This window comes from Podarcis bocagei (genome assembly GCF_964188305.1).
Source record: "Podarcis bocagei genome assembly, chromosome: 6".
Classification (NCBI taxonomy): Eukaryota; Metazoa; Chordata; class Lepidosauria; order Squamata; family Lacertidae; genus Podarcis; species Podarcis bocagei.
In genome coordinates, this window is record NC_138130.1 from 48648773 (window position 1) to 48665645 (window position 16873).

At 41.8% G+C, this 16873-nt stretch overlaps 1 protein-coding gene across 8 annotated transcripts in view; it reads right to left on the bottom strand.

Moving 5' to 3' along the window:
- Window positions 1-16873, bottom strand: part of BCOR (BCL6 corepressor) — an 87741-nt gene that overhangs the window by 15076 nt on the left and 55792 nt on the right. For 6 of the 8 annotated variants that reach the window (XM_081199231.1, XM_081199233.1, XM_081199228.1 and 3 more), the window contains 4 exons: window positions 10741-11019; window positions 10055-10408; window positions 7010-7338; window positions 6390-6527 (listed from right to left, as the gene is read on the bottom strand). In XM_081199231.1, coding sequence (XP_081055357.1) covers window positions 6390-6527; window positions 7010-7338; window positions 10055-10408; window positions 10741-11019 — 1100 coding nt within the window. The remainder of the gene's footprint in view (window positions 1-6389; window positions 6528-7009; window positions 7339-10054; window positions 10409-10740; window positions 11020-16873) is intronic. The other 2 variants (XM_081199234.1, XM_081199235.1) reach the window with 2 other exon arrangements.

The following is a 16873-nucleotide window of genomic DNA, read 5'->3' on the forward strand; positions in this document are numbered from 1 at the left end:
TGTGGCTGATAGCACATGACTAGTTTGGATCTGAAATTGGGAATCCTGGAAAAAAACACATTGCAGAAGCTTGTGAAGAACAATTAAGATTGATGAATATATATATATATATATTTCTTTGTAATTTTTTAAAAAAATTCTTTTTTCAATAAATATTATTCAAAAAAATTGATTGATGAATATAGACATGGGTGTAGCCAGGATTTATTTTAGAGGGGCAGGCTTTATGTTTGGGGGGAGGCAGAACAGAATTTTCTGTGATGCAATTGGACGGCTAGTTAAGTATTTCTATTTATTTACCTGGTTTAGGGGGGCAGCTGCCCTCCTGCCCCCCTTGGCTATGCCCATTAAGTCCACGATTCCCCATTGTGATGCCCACTTGGTGACCACCATAGCCCCCTGACTCTCCTAATTTTTCTATTTAAAAAAAAGGCTTCTTCATTACTATTGGTGATGCTAAATTGACTGGAAAGGCTCTTTTACCTTCCTTTCCACTAGGAAAGCCTCTGGGTCCCAAATGATGGCACTTTGCCAGCATTTTTTTTTTGTTTCTTGGTGTGTCTTTCACCTGATTTTTGTGTTTGTATGTTGAGGTTACCAGCTTTTTGGAGGGGGCTCTGTGTGTTTGTGGTACGGACTCATTGTTAAAACCGTCTTTATGGAAGACAATCTTACTCAGCTACGAGTGATCGCCAAAGAGAAAGAGAGAGAGAGAACTGGTTTTTCTTTTGCTTGGATGCAGATTGCCTTGCCTGGTTTTGTCGTTGGATTGTGAGAATTTTGCTTGGGAGAGGGAGAGCCCAGCTTTTTGTGTTTTATTTGTTTTAGGAAGTATGTGGGTTATTTGTCAGATTTTGGTGTATCACCAGCTTTTCTTCTGCAACACGTGTATTTTGCCATCACATGGCAGTTTCTAACATTTTCCAAATGTGCCCCTTAGCCCAAAAGGGTTGGAAACCCCAATATAGAGAGTTTAAAACTGCATTCACCATGACACCTACTGGCCAGTTCTAGCCCATATGCCATTTTCATGCAACCGTGTGTTGTTATTTATAAGATGCATAGTTATTTATAAAGTCATCTCAGTTTCCACCAACCAAAGCACAGAATTATTTTCAATGCTTCCGTGACAGCTAGAAAGTGATGCATTCTAGCCTAGTAGAAACGGGAATCCTATTTAATGTGTGTGTCTGCGTGTGAGAGGGGTGTGTGCATGTCTCATTTGCTGCTTTAGTACGTGTGGCAGGCTGCCTCTCTAGATCCATGTTCCATGAGTACGGATCCACAGAGCATTCTGTGCATCATCCTCTGTCCAAGTCAGCAAAGGAAATCACTGAAAGAATAATGTGCCTAAAGTCTCTTTACAATGCAACAGCCAGCCCTGTCATAGTGATTTACATCACAGACCTTGTTTTCCAAACAATGCAGAACCACTTCCTGGAGAAAGGCAGGAAGGGTGGAGAAAAGAAACTGTTTGTTGCTATGGAGATATCTTTAACACCAGAGGTTATCACTTAAAGAAAACAGGAGGGAGGGGCACAATTCATCTGGGAAGTGTTTCAATTGGGGAGGGGGAAGAGAAGAGGAATGTTCCAGGGGGAGTCCTTCTATAAAGCAGTCAGATAAGAAGGGCATTTGGAAACGCAACGCCTATGAGCAAATATCCCTCGCAGCCAAAGTATCATGGCAGCCAACAGACTTTCCTAGGCTGAGGCCTGCAATGCATTCTACCAGCAAAACCCCATTCCTCTGGGGAAACCATGAAGAAAACCTCGGATTTCCTGTCTACAACCCTATCCACAATGCACACACACCCCTCACCACCGCTCACAAATTCACTGACTTTTCTAGCATGTTCCTGTACAATAACAGGGAACAAGTTGAGAGCACACACTTGGGTGAGAAATCTTATTTAAAAAACAACAACAAAACTAGAAAGGTCATACAAAAACCACCACAAAAAAACAAGTTATTTTAACATCCCTCTAGATAATATATTCCCTGTCAATTTCTATTTAAAAGATGAAGAAAACAAGTTTGTCAACAAATCTCAAAACTTTGTTGTTTTGTGGGTCTGAGACACTTTGCTGGCTGTCTTACGGACTATAGCATTTCAGCTGATTATGCCTGTCACTTCAGAGAGGTCATTTGAAAGGTTGCCAGCTGCACACCAGTGCAGGGCCAATCTAGTCCTGACAACAGTTGTGCATGTTGTAAACACGTAAACTGTCCAAATCACAGAGAGAGAAAAGAGTGTGCATGCCTGACTTTAAAGCAATGTACAGGTGTTGAGTACAGACTTTCCCTCACCTATGGCTTATCTGCCATTAACTTCTGCCTACACATCTGCAAGGTGATGGGTGGGAGGCGGGGGAGAGAGTGTTAATTTATTACTCCAAAGAAATAAATAAAACATAGTTAGCATCAAACTAGATCTGTTGACTGAGTAGTGGCAAAGAGACCTGGGTAGATATGGCCTCTGGAAAAATTGGGCTCCAGGTCTATTTCTCTGTTGTTTTTCAATTTATACATCCGACTTTCTTCTAGGCAACATCTTTCCACTTACTGCTGAAACCTGCAATTCTTTCCCTGCTCCTTTCACACACCTCCAGCCCTTAATGAATGGCACTGCTGCTATAATCAATTTCACAACCCTCCCTGCCAGCTGCATCTCTCTCTAAAAAAATAAACCGCACACACCAGGATAGCACTGGACAACATTTGACATGCACTACACATGCACTACACATGCAGTTGACATGCACTACACAAAATCCCTCCAAAATAGGTGCAACAACACTTTGCACAGCTGGTGTAGCTTATTGCTCTCTCGGCTACAGCCATAGTCCTGCAACATGGGTATAACAAGGAAGGACTTTTATCTGCTTGGTATTGGGCAAACTGCTTTTAAAATTGTTTTAATTTAAGTAAGAGTTTTCCCAAGTTCAAAAGACAATGAACTCCTGGCTTTGCTGCTGCTTTTGACTTGATACACTATTCCCCAATCACAGCTACACTCGAATCCTGGATAAATGCATTGTTTTCTATAGGGCAGCAACCCCTTCTCCACCAGGGAAGACCAGAATAAAAGGTGGAAAAGTGAAAAGCAAGCAAAGGTGTTTCTTCTCTAGAGTTTCCACAATCGGGCTGCACATTTTGGGTTCTAAAAGTGCCATAAACTTTCTTTTTCCTTAATGAAAGTTGGTGATCTGGGCATTACGGTGCATCTCTTGCCCGCCCCAGCCCCACCGGCACCCATATCTTCACAGCCAAGCTCTGAAACACAACCAAGCAAAAAGCTTCTGGAGAGAAGGTCCATGAAGAGGTAAGCAATAGGTACACAGTGGAGTCGGCACCCAACCTACTACACTCACATTGCTATTAAAATCCTCCTCCTAACAGAGTGTTTCAATACACAAAACTGAGCTGAAACAATCACATCTCGTTTGGCCCTGAGCAGACATGATTAAGGAAAAGGAGACATGTAACTGATATCTCTAAGTCAAGACACAGAGAGTACCACCTAGGAATGCCTCTCCCTTTCCCCGTCAAACTGTGCATTCAGTACAGCTGTTTCAGGAGGAGTTTTAATCTGGTATTTGCCGCTGTTTACTCTGGAAAGGGCCTTCAGCACTGTCCTTATTTGTTTTCCTTGAAGCCTCGTGGAATACAGTTCGAATTAATTAAGCTATGGGACACCTCGTCAAAGTCAGAGGCAAGATTCCCAGTGGCATGTGGTAGCTATAAAAGCAGAACGTTTCCAAGGGCGTCTCATGTAAAATGTTGTTACAGTGTTGCCTCGCAAGACGAAAAGAATCCGTTCTGTGATTCTCTTCGTCTAGCGGTTTTTTCGTCTTGCGAAGCAAGCCCATTGACGGATTAGCGGATTAGCGCTATTAGCGGCTTATCGGATCAGCTGATAAGCGGTTTAGCAGCTTAGAAAAGGGGGGGGGAAGGGAAAAAAACTGCAGGAACTCGCAAGACATTTTCGTCTTGCGAAGCAAGCCCATAGGAGATTTGTTTTGCGAAGCACCTCCAAAACGGAAAACTCTTTCGTCTAGCGAGTTTTCCGTCTTGTGAGGCATTCGTCTTGTGGGGCACCACTGTACATATACAAATAAGGTGGCGCTGAACTCTTGTTGTTCGTGCTCAATGTCCATCCTCAGAAGTCCAATGTGGCTGAAGAACAGAGGTTCAGAACTGTCTCCACTACTAACACCTATAGATCCTACAGAGACAAGTGGGTCCTGCAACAAAATGCTGCAGCATGGGAGTGCTCCTAGTCAGCCAACCATTCCTTTTCTATTCTGTTCCTACACACCCCATTGGCACTCAGCAGACACAACTAACATACATAAAAACAGCTCCAGATCCACCACACCCTGCTAAAATTAAGATCCCAAGGCCTAGGTGAATAAGAATGGCTCTGCCTGGTACCTAGAAACAGGCCCTGGTGTGCCTCCCTGGAGAGCACACCCCATTAACAGGGGAGAGGGGCCACCATGGAAAAGGCTCCTTCTCCTGTTGCCACCCTCCACACCTCCCACAGCAGGTCACACAGAGTAGGGTCTGGGTTGCTTCATGTGGGGAGAAGAGGCCCTTGAGGAATTGGGGTGCTGAGCCACATAGGTCAAAACCAGCACACGCCACCCTCTGAAAACAACCATCCAAGTCAGATTGGTAGTGGTGCTACCTAACCCCAGCTCAGACAGTCATTCCAGAAGCATAGAATGACCAATGGTGTCAAAAGCCCTTAAGAAATAAATTAGCGGCAACAGGAACACACTCTTCTGTCTCTCTCCTAACAGGGTAATCCAAAGCAAGCCTACATCCCAACTGAAATGGAACTAAAAGATTGGTTTCACCCAGGATACCCAAGATCTGTCCTGCAACCCCACAAGAACCTTGCCCAAGAAGGAAACATTAGTGACTGACCAATTTCTATGGAGATTTTCTGAATCCATAGAGTGTTTCTTAAGGAGTGGTCTTAACACTATCTCCTTTAGACAGGTGGGGGGCCCACCCCCTCTTGCAAGGAGGCTTTAATCACCTCTCTGATGTGGTCAACCCTGCTGTTTTAAAAAACCATGAGCATCAAGGGAGAAGAGCAGAAGTAGTTGCCCAAACCAAGTCAAGCACCTTGTCCATGTCCATAAGTCTTGCTAACCGAAACTCATCGAACACAACAAGACTAGAAAGTGCTCCATGATGCGGTGGAGAATGAAATTGTCTGATTGTGACTTTAATCACTGGACTTTTCCCATATACAAGATGCCACATTGCCCTACTACACAATAAGTTAAATGCACCATATATAACCACTACCCATATTTCAGTATGCCACATTGCTATCTAGCCCCTCAACACAGGCTTCAACATACTGAACTGATTCTCTTCTCTTTTTCATCAAGGAAAAGGGATACAGCAAGTTGACTGCTTCTTGATTAAAGATCAGAACAGGTAAAGTTCTGATTGACCTGTGCTTGACTAAGCTCTAGAACCACCACTGGAAGCAAGCAACTCCCATGATCCCTGGGGTTTATGGGAGCTGGAGTCCAGCAACATATGGAGGGCCACCGGTTCCCCAGTCCACACCCCTGCTTTTGAAGATCTCACATTTTATTGCTACAGGTAGAAGTAAACAAAACCTTTCCATAAAACAAAATTAACAGAAGGATTTGTCAGGACCCATCCCCCCCCTCTCTCTATATATAGCATTTTAAGGACAGCAGCATTCTTACAAGCAATGTCTAAAAATGTAGAAAGGAAAATAAACCCAAAAACATAGGCACCTATAGAGCTGCTTTGCTAATAAGTCTGATCTCCAAACTATTTGTACATATGACTATTTTCACCTTAAGTCCGTAAGTCCCAGTGATTTACCAGTTCTAAATGCCAGTTTGTTTTTCAAATATGGGAATGCATCACAAAATATATATTCATAACATTAAAATGCGAAGTTCAAAAGCAGCCCTGAAATGAAGCGTGTCCACACTCTCACACTGCCAAACCTTCCAGAAATGCAGCATATATGTTAACTTTGGCTGTGTATCAGGGTATCTATCCCCACCCCCCCACTACTTACTCACGATCCTCATCCTGCAAACCACATCAAGAACTGACTTCTTATTGAAAATGACTGGCGCCTATTCAGGCTCAAGGTTATTAACTTACAGGGGTTTATATTGTTTCTTTCCTAGCCCTGCTCACAAAATATACTAATTGCACGCTTGAATAAAGAAACAGAACAGAGAGCCTGGAGATATTTCGACATGTTGAGAAGGAACACAAAGAGAGACTCCAACCACATGCACAGTTAGAATTATGTGTGACACCAAGCACCTTCCACATTGTAATTCAGAGTAGTGAACTTCAGAAACAATGCTTGCCTCGTATCCCAGTCGGGCTGCCCTTTGCAGAAGAGTTTCTCCAGCGTTCTTATTGACAATAAGCCTTCGGGCTTCTGGCGGCATGGGACGACTTGGGGGAGTCTCCTGAGGGGCACTTGCAATCTGCAGCTGTGAGGGCTGAAGAGACAGGCAATAATGAGGGACTCTGCTGCTGCAGGCGATTGTACAATGCCTGTTCATGTGATTTGACTGGCGAAGAGTCACAGTCTGAAGGAGTCTCTGGTCGCTTCCAGATTCTCCTCATTAACTATGACCTGTCAAAATCATTACTGGATTCCACACCCCACCCATCCATCCTTAATAATTCATTGAAAATCCATTTCCCCTTCTCTCTCTTTTTAAAAGTGTAGTAGTGTCGGCTTCTAGATTTATACCATCTAAAAGTTTAAGATCAAAATCCTGAAAGAATCGGAGGAGCGCTCACAGATTTGTCCTGGAGTAAAGCGGATTGAGCGCTGCAGAACAATACAATGTGTTTTAAAGTAAACAGAAAGGGCTTGGAAGTACCACTACATAAGACAACAAGCTAAGCATTTAAAGTGGCTGATATTAGCCAAACCTGAAATATTAGTGGGACAACTGGGTTGAAATAAAGATACCTTCTCCTCAGCACTTTCGAGATCAGTGACATCATCTCCTGTCAGGGATGACCTCCTTCTCCTCTCCTGCAGTGCCAAATGTTTTGTTTTACACTGACGTTTCCCTGGTGGCTTCTCACAGTCGCCATGTTTCTGCAGCAGGGATGCAGCTTGGAAATCTTCTTCCTCGTCTGTGCACAGCACATCTGTCTTCCAGTTTTCTTTAATTTTCTGCTGCTTGGCAGCCAACCTTGAAACTGGAGTACAGCTTGGCTGGGCTTGCCTTTTGCTGTTTATATTGGTAGATGAAAGTGTCTTCATGTGCGGAGATGCTGGGAATGGAGGGATACCTAAATGGGGAGGAAAGGCATTGTACATTGCATAGTGTGTTGAAAGGAAAGAGAACACACACACCTAACATTATTTTAAAACTTTTACATTCACATTAAGCAATTCCACATTTGGACTATAAGCAATAAAAAGTAATTGTAATGGGCGGGTACATCTGCTAAACAAAGTTTGCTGTTCTGAGATCTAAGCACAGTAAACAACCACACAGTCTAGCACTGCACCATCTAAGCATCGTGGCAAAGTAGATATGAATCAGGCCTCCTTCTCAGTGTACTTGTTTATATGGATGCAGATGAGAGAAGAGGCTTCCTTACCTGTAATGACATGCTAGCAAAGTGGGAATATACTGCTCTTTCAGGTATAGAACTGCTGAAACCTTTCCACCTCAGGAAACCCATTTTTGCTTTTTGTAGAGCAGAGTGGAGTGTAAAATTCAAAGGACACAGAAATGGTTTCCATAATCAGAAACGCTGGTTGAGTGCCCAATTCCCATTTCTGCCTTTGAAAAAGTCTCCCTTTGTGCACCAAAAATGAGGAAAGCATTGGGTCTGTTTCTTGCAGCATTCTGAAAAGGGATTCATAGATCCAAACAGCAATTTCTCAGTGTTGTATGGCTCTTAACCATTAAGCAGCTGTCTCTCCTGTTTGCTGCATTGCAAGGACCTAACTTTCAAGAGTTGCCTTTTGCAAGGATGTCATGTACAGAAACAGGATATAGTGACCTTTTCAGTTTCTCTAAAATACCAACAATGCATTTCTCATAGCTTCAATGTTCATTCCACTTTTGTAACATTCTACTGACCATGCCTGAAGAGAGAAAAGGATTCCCCAAGACAGGAAATGTAAAGAAAGCAAAGAGGTTCATGATGAGTTTGTTTACATGACAATTTTCAGGTAAGAGGAATCAGAACTAAACTTCTACAGAACCCAAAAGGGACCAACAGAACAACTGGAACGAATAAAAATGAATGACTCGCTGTGGTTTTAGAGTTAGAACAGTATCTGAATTCACAGTGCATCAGATCAAGGTTTCTTAAATTCTGTTTCTGTAAGATCAAGCAATGTATGAATGGAATAGAAACCAAGGGCTTGACTCATGAGTCTGATCTGTCTATCTAATGAAGGATTCTCTTGTCTTAAAAATACTTTTAAAAAACGTATAAGAAAGTGGTGAATCCTCCAGCTGTTGTAGACTTAGGCCTAGCTTTCACCAGGGTGAAACTTGTGGCTTTACTTTTCAAGCAGAAAGTAGGGGCTTGCACTTCAATGTTCCTCTGTTCCAAAAATAAATAAATCTCCCCATACCTGGAAAACTAGCATGTTGCAAAGAAGGCTCGTTTTCCATATGATTGCTTTCCGGGCGCAGGGAGTCTTTTTGTATGGGAGAACATTCAACGATTCAGATCTCTGCTCTCAATAACAGAATTTTCTCCCATATAAAAACAAAAAACCAAAACTCTGCCTATCACGGTCTGAAATGGTAGAGGCCAAACTATGTGTTACATTAAATGCATGATTTGATTTAATATGTTTCAGGTTTTGTTTTTATTTTAAGACACAGCAGCTGCGATCTGGAGTACAGCACATGGGAAGGGCATTGACCCTTTCCCCCTGCACCACGGTCCTGATTAAAATCCCTCCCTTCTCCAGCTGCTATTTGCTCTTACAGGGAACCTGCTGTTGGTACCTATAGCAGCTCTGAGGAGCGATATTAGTCAGAACAACAGTGCAAGGAGAAAGGGTTAAACAAGAATTTAACATAACATATAATTTGACCCTCAGAAGCTCTTTCCCAAAGACCTGCTCCCAGTTGGAGATGAAATCTTATATTTCAATGTTATAGTAGGTTTCTACAGATTTTTATTGTGTATGACAGCTATGTTGCTTGTCATTATATTTAAATTGTCATTTTATTTCCTGTGAACTGGTTTTCAGTACAATCTATGTGTAGAAGATGCAGCATATACAAAACTGACGACGACTAATTAGGAAAGAGAAGAAAGAAGTGGTAAAGCAGGCTAGGTAGAAGAACTCAGCTAGTCTGCATTTAACCACAAAGCGGAAAAGATTTGGGAAAAGACACCTGTGCACCTTTCCTGTCATAAAGAGAATGGAATACAAGGAGGCCTCTTTCTTCCCTGCAGCTTTCCAGAGCAGGAAAAAATTAACTCAGAAGTTCAAACCTAATGGAGCAGTGAATTCCCACAAGTGGTTAAAAGACGCAGTACTCTTCATACTATCTTCCTTAATCTACACTCATTCATATGTGTCAAAAATTGTTATGAAATCAAAATCATTCCTGACTGGTAGACATGAAGGGGGGACTGTTATGAAGTCAAAAACTGTTAAGAATATCAAAAAGCAAAAATGACCAAAAAGAACCTACAGACAAAAATATTTTAGGTTTTTGGTATTCTCTCTCTCTCCCCCCCCCCCCCAATTTGAAGCGAGGAGGGAATCACACGACACAGACAGCACACACATCTAGGATGTGGCATTAAAACACAATTAGCACCACACACTACAGATTTGGCAAAACAAGCATAAGTGGTTTAATAGTGGCACTTTAAGTCCTTTATATGATCATAGTAAAATTTTATATTATATATAATATAATATAAAACTTCTACCCAAAAAACTACTGACAGCTTCTTAGCACTGGTGGCAGCATGCGTCACTAAGTAATGCTAGATTTCCCTAGTAATCTCTGCATACCTTGTTCATTGTCACTTGTTTTGAGGGACTCTTCAGACCAACTTCTATTGCTTTTGACCTCTGACCTTTTCTTGGTGTGCCTTTCTTCTGTGCAGTCTTTGACCTTTGCAGTGGCCTCTGGCTGAACAGCCTCAGCTAAATCTTTCCTGCTTTGCCGGCCCAACTTGCCGGGTGGGGATCTCTCTGGCGACACCTGCTGCTCCCACAGTTCCCTAAGATGCTGCAGGTGACGCTGCTTTTTGGGATGGAGCCCTGTTAATTCAATGCACACCTTCAGGTTGGTCACCTCATTACAATTGGGCTCTTCTAAGTGGTTAGAGGAATTGTTTGTCATTTCCCTCTCAGGCCAGTCATCTAATGGAAAAATAACTAAAAATTAATCAAAAGGCCCTCAACTTGAAACAAAAGCTATAGTTCACTTGTGGGGCAGATTGTTTCAGCTTCACCACCACACTATGCATTTTTAAAAGATTAGCTCAGGAGGGGTTTGCATGCACTACAGCAATTTGCATTGGCCAAAGATTACGTTGTCCAATGACTATTCTTGTACCTTGTAGGTACCCAAACATAATTCAGGCGAGGATTTGGGATTGGCACAACACAGGTCATAAATGGACATAGGTTAATCCAAAGAGTGTTCACTTCACAAGCCATGCCTTAAAGAGTGACCAACTTGGCCGGGTTACCTTTGGAGTTCTTCCTCTTTTTTGCTTTTGATGCAAATTCATCTTCCTGCTCCTCTACAAAGTTTTCTTTAAGGCTTCCATCGTTCTGCATTTTCTCACCAGAATGTTTACGCTTCCTGTCCTGGTGGGGGCACAGGGCCTGGTTGACATCTTCTGAGGACTGGTCACTGGCCTTTTCATATACAGTAAGTCTCTCCACACAACTGTCTGCTGGAGGACCTTTCTCCTCAGGAACTTCAAAACCGTGGTCCTGGGTGCTCTCTGTATTATGAAAATCACCTTCATTTAAAACAAAACAAAAAACAAAAAGGGTTACCACATCACTAACTCAACGAGCATCTCACGCAATTGCTTCCATCTCTTCGGAGCAATTGTAGCACCAAGTGCGTACTTGTAAAGAGAATTTACGAAGTAGATGAAAAAGTTTAGACACAACTATGGATTTTGGTAAGGATGAATATTATTACATCAAGGACCAATAGGAAAACTAGACATACAGTAATATTGCTGGTATTTCACTAGGAAAAGAAGGTATGATGCAAAATTTTTTTTTTCTCATGATGCAAAATAACCAGTTGTCATGAATTAATTCTAGCGGCTCCAAGTCAAATTTGCAAACCCAGGGAATGAAAGACTACAGAGTGTGACGACACACCATAACCTGAACTGCTGGAAACACTTATTGCAGGGATGGGAAACCCTTTTCTGTTGAGAGTCACGTTCCCTGGAGAGTAATTAATCAGGGGCCACATACTGAGGGCCAGAGTGAAAAGGGAGAAGGGCCAATCCGATTTGCTCACTCTCTCTGCTTCCCACCCCTGCAACCTGCATGAAATTAGGCTGACACTGAAGGTGGCCCTCTCTGACCTATGACACCACCAGTATCCACGTATTCGGGGATTTAGTAGTGCAGTTAACATATTGCAATGCCACTCGTCTTCAAAAAGTCTACAACTCTCTTCCTTTTGTGCAGCAGGCCTTGAAAACCTGGCTGACATTTTGTATCCTCAAGGTTATGCTTAACCTTAGTCAAGGATATATACAATATAACAAAAACCACAGTCTTCAACCAACAGACAAACATTTCTGAACTAGACCTAAAAAAATCAAAGTTGTATATCAACAATGCATAAGAAGGATCCCACGCCTTGAACCTTGAATTTTTAAATTTTAAAAACTTTTTTTCCCCCTGTGCAATCCTGTTAAAGCTTCTTTGGCCTTCCCACATTATCTTTCTCTGCAGATAAGGGTTTTGTAAAGGATGCAGCCAGAGCCCTCTTCTCATGTATCTGCCTCTGGTCTCCTTTGTTCCCACCCTCCCGCACATTCCTCCTCTAATTTATCCCATCAATCTTATCACCCGCTTAACTTCCTCCTCTTCCACTTTGCTGCCTGCCTTATCTTCTCCTTCCATCAGCCCCCTTCTTAAAAGTTTGCCTGACACCTGCTACTTCAAAAAGCAGACTGAAATGAGTTTTGAAACCCAGCAAAGGAAGATTATAAAACAGTGAGGGTTAAACTGAGCCAATTTACAGGAGCAGCTCGTTTGCATTGAAACTTGATGATGTCAAAGCACAAGAATCTGCACAATAATTAGTGTTGTTGCTATTATTATGAGTTAGATTTACATGCAGATAAAACTGACAGTAGATTAATAGGACTAGGTTACCCTCCTATCATAATATTTTTGGTTACATTGAAACAACGTTTGCCTGGGACTGGTTTATAGGAAGGGTTCAACATGTATTGAGATTATAGGGTGAAGAGAACAACATCATGCTCCAAACATTAGCTTTGATGAACTCATGATGACCAGCAATCTAAACAGGTGTTTCCCTTAACACAGTTCTAGGCGGTTCTTAGTGTGAGATTTTTTTTTTTAAAGGGGGTGTATATCTCAAGATGACACACAAAATGAAACTTCCTTTTTTTAGCGTGTGTGATTTTGCTGAAATATATGATCTTTTACAGATAATGAAGAAAATGAGGTATAAAATTTTGTTTGCATTAAAAAATGATGAGCAAGGCACACAACACTGGATCAAATCTACAAAACGTTTGGATCTGCAAACCTGGAAAGAAGGAAAATACTAAGACTTATTTTTCCTCTGGTATAAAGACTTGACTGGTGGTATTTCACAGTCTTTATTATTCGATGTTCTATTGATGGATGCTGGAAGAAAGTATTCGCTCTAATTTTGTATAAAGCTTCATTAGTGAATACAAGCAAGCTTCTTGCAAATATTTAGAGGATTGGGATGTTGCTAGCCCAGAGAAAAGTTCATGATTTGAAGATTATAAGTAAACCTGAAATATGATTCTAGAGCAGGGGTCAGCAAACTTTTTCTGCAGGAGGCTGGGTCCACTGTCTCTCAGACCTTGTGGGGGGCCGGACTATATTTGGGGGTGGGATGAACGAATTCCTATGCTCCACAAATAACCTAGAGATGCATTTTAAATAAAAGGACACATTCTACTCAGGTAAAAACACACTGATTCCTGGACCGTCCGTGAGCTGGATTTAGAAGGCGATTGGGCCGGATCCAGCCCCCAGGCCTTAGTTTGCCTACCCATACTCTGGAGTATTAATTCATAGTTACATAAGAATTTTGCAAACCAAGCTTAAACCAAACAGTGGCGTAGCGTGGGGGGTGCAGGGGGGGCCGGCCGCACCGGGCGCAACATCTGGGGGTTAGGGTTAGGGGGCGCAAATCCACGGGTTAGGGGGCGCAAATCCACAGGTTAGGGGGCGCAAATTACTTGCCTTGCCCCGGGTGCTGACAACCCACGCTATGCCACTGAAACCAATAGACCAACCATTTAAACGAAACACTAAGGCATACAACCATCAAGCACAGCTCCCATATAACTATCATTAGTTCCAATGGGTCTTGAATAACAAGAGCTCCAGTGGACCTCAGATGGATTACACTCCAGGCTGTTAACCTGTTTTTGACCTGAACCATAACAAAAATCTGCTGAATAGGTTCTCTACCATTTCCTCTGATGCCACCGCCTTCTCACTTAGGATTTGGGTTAGAGATGTGAATCAGCCTAAGTCCAGTTTCTAAAACAAGTTCAGGTGTTTGGACCAACCCCTAACCCCCATTCTATCAAGAGTGGATTTTTAGGAAACACATTATGCCCACATGTGTGCTACACTTGCAGTTCAGAATCAGCAGTAACAGAAGGGCCCAGAGGGAGTGGGGGGGCAGGAATACACACAGGGATTTGGTCAACAAACCAGTCTCTATGTGAAATTGAAATAAGGCTAAAAACAAAACAAAACCCAACTGACTGATAAGTCCAGCAACTAAGAAGTCAAATATAGGGGGAAAGTTTCTGTTCTACCGCAAGAGCCTGATAGAAGATGACTTCACTAAACTTTTTTATTAGCATTCCGTACCAGTTTGCTACCTACTGAGAATCTGTTTGGGGAGGAGGGGAGCTTTAAATCAAAGACAGTTCTTCTTACAGATAAGAAAGCACACAGGAATATCAGCCTAAAACAAGGTCATTTCCCTCATTTAACAATCTGGGAATTCCCTACATCTAAAAACCAGGCAAAAAGGAGACCCTGAATTTACAGAGATGGTGAAGTCAAGTAACCATCTGCTGCATGTGTGTGTTTCATGCAAGCTTTCCTTACAACTCCTCAGGATAAGGCCATTTCAGGTCTTTCTTGCACTCCAAATCTACCACCACAAATTGCATGCATTTTCCAGCTTCAGTCCAACCATGATAACACAGAAACTAAAATACGACCTTGCATTCCACAGCAAGAATGAAAATAGTCTACTTCAAGGACTGTTTGTTGCCCAGAGTACACTTATCATACTTGGAGCAACAAATAATTTTTAACTTTGCCTTAAGTATATGTGAAGGGGATGCGGGTGGCGCTGTGGTCTAAACCACAGAGCCTAGGACTTGCCAATCAGAAGGTCGGCGGTTTGAATCCCCACGACAAGGTGAGCTCCCATTGTTCAGTCCCAGCTCCTGCCCACCTAGCAGTTCGAAAGCACGTCAAAGTGCAAGTAGATAATAGGTACCACTCCAGCAGGAAGATAAACAGTGTTTCTGTGCACTGCTCTAGTTTCGCCAGAAGCAGCTTAATTCATGCTGGCCACATGACCTGGAAGATGTCTGCGGACAAACGCCGGCTCCCTCGGCTTATAGAGCGAGATAAGCGTCGCAACCCCAGAGTCGTTCACGACTGGACCTAATGGTCAGGGGTACCTTTACCTTTAAAGTATATGTGAACAGAAAACAAGCAAGTTCACTTCATTATAAAAATGTCCTTTATCTTCTTCAAACATGGTAGCAGACATGTTTCCTTTCTTCAGTTTAGTTCTGACCCGGGGAACTTCTTTAGGAAATGTTATTAGACTACCCAGACTCTAAAATTATCAAGTGTTCTCATCCAAAAGTATATAACAATTGGCAAAAGCCAGCCTATGTTAGTCACAGCTAAGCCCAACATAGACTACATTCCTATGGGTCTGAATTTAATGGAAGTTAGTTCTCAGGGAAACTTACACCAGAGTAAATACCCTAGGACTATACACCATTCACATGCACTCGTACCTGCACTGAAAATAAACGGGACCCAAACTGCAATCCTATGACACTTACCTAGAAGTAAACCCCATTGAACTCAATAGGGTTTACTTCAGAGTATGCACTGAAAGTCACGTCTTATCTATCAAATAGGTATAATAAATATATTACCCAGGTCTAGGGATAGGGGAGAAATTTGTTTGGTTTGAAACTAATTTTCACTTCCTGAATCCATATGAAAACCAAAGCACAACTACTCATGAAATTTCATGCTTTTCTGAATTTTACAGTGCAGCTCTCCAACCAAAATATGCATACAAAAATGTGTATTGAGAAAAGCACAAACAAAAATGCTTACGTTAGTGAAGATAACATTAAAAATGTATTACCTATGGGGAAAGTGCTTGCAAAAAATATGTATAGTAAGATAACTTATTTCTTGCAAATTTAAAAAAACCACACATAAATGACAACAGAAATTGGCCAAACAGAATTTAAGATTGGAAAAATAAGAAATCAAAATTGACAGAGTAATACATCCCTATTCCGAGCCCTACATGAAGGAATACAAACTATCAGCTATCCTATACTTCTGCCACATGCAGGATGTTTCCACCTTTGTTTATTTCTTCCTCCACAACAAATCATGGATTTGGCTTTTTTATCACTGGCAAACATGCAAGACAAATAAATGTTTGTCACTTTGCATTTTCATTGTGCTTAACAGTCTTGTTCATTCTGAGCAATCTCCCCAAAATGGCCTTGATCTTCCCAAAATGAGACAAATGAAAATATCTGTCAGAGGAATAGAGAAGCACTGAATTAGTTTGTTCCTCCCAAAAGAAGAATTAACAACTTCTGTGTATGTCTCTTCCTCATAAACCTTATAAAGCAGCAGAAAGAGAATGACAGCCCTGGAAAAATATTCCTAGACAGAATGAATGGAAAATATCAGAGGCACAATGTCAAATGTAGAGATCATAATTTAGTCCCCACCCACTCACACAAATCTCCTAAATTCTTGGGTTAAAAATAAATAAGTTTGGTTTGAGGAACCCAGATATCTCCAACATGCTAGGGATTCATTCTCAATATAATTCCTAATAGCCTGACAGATATAAGCATTTCTCTTCTGCTTGTCATACATTATACCCACTGTTCGTAAATTCATTTTAAACAACAAGTGCATTTTAAAATCATCTAATCCAATGTTTTCTTACATTCTGGTAGTTGAACAACACTTATCTCCTGAATTAAAGTTGATATACATCACCCTTACACCTGAAAAATGTTTACTTTTTTAGAGGTTGAAGGTAGGAGTAACAATTATCCCCCTCACTGGAAACTATGCCTTTGTCTCAACAGGGTCATGAAACCAAGGGTGTTTCTTGACCAGAAGAGCCAGCTTAGAGCAGCAACTCTTGCAAAGATGCAATTGGTAGCCTCCTCTTGAGCTTGAGTAATGCTGCTGAATTTCTGCATGAGGAATGATTGAAAGATCCAACGACATCTGAGGCAGAGATGCAAGAGGATCGCTTGCCAATCAGCAGAGGCTGATTGGAAGGAGGCAAGTCCA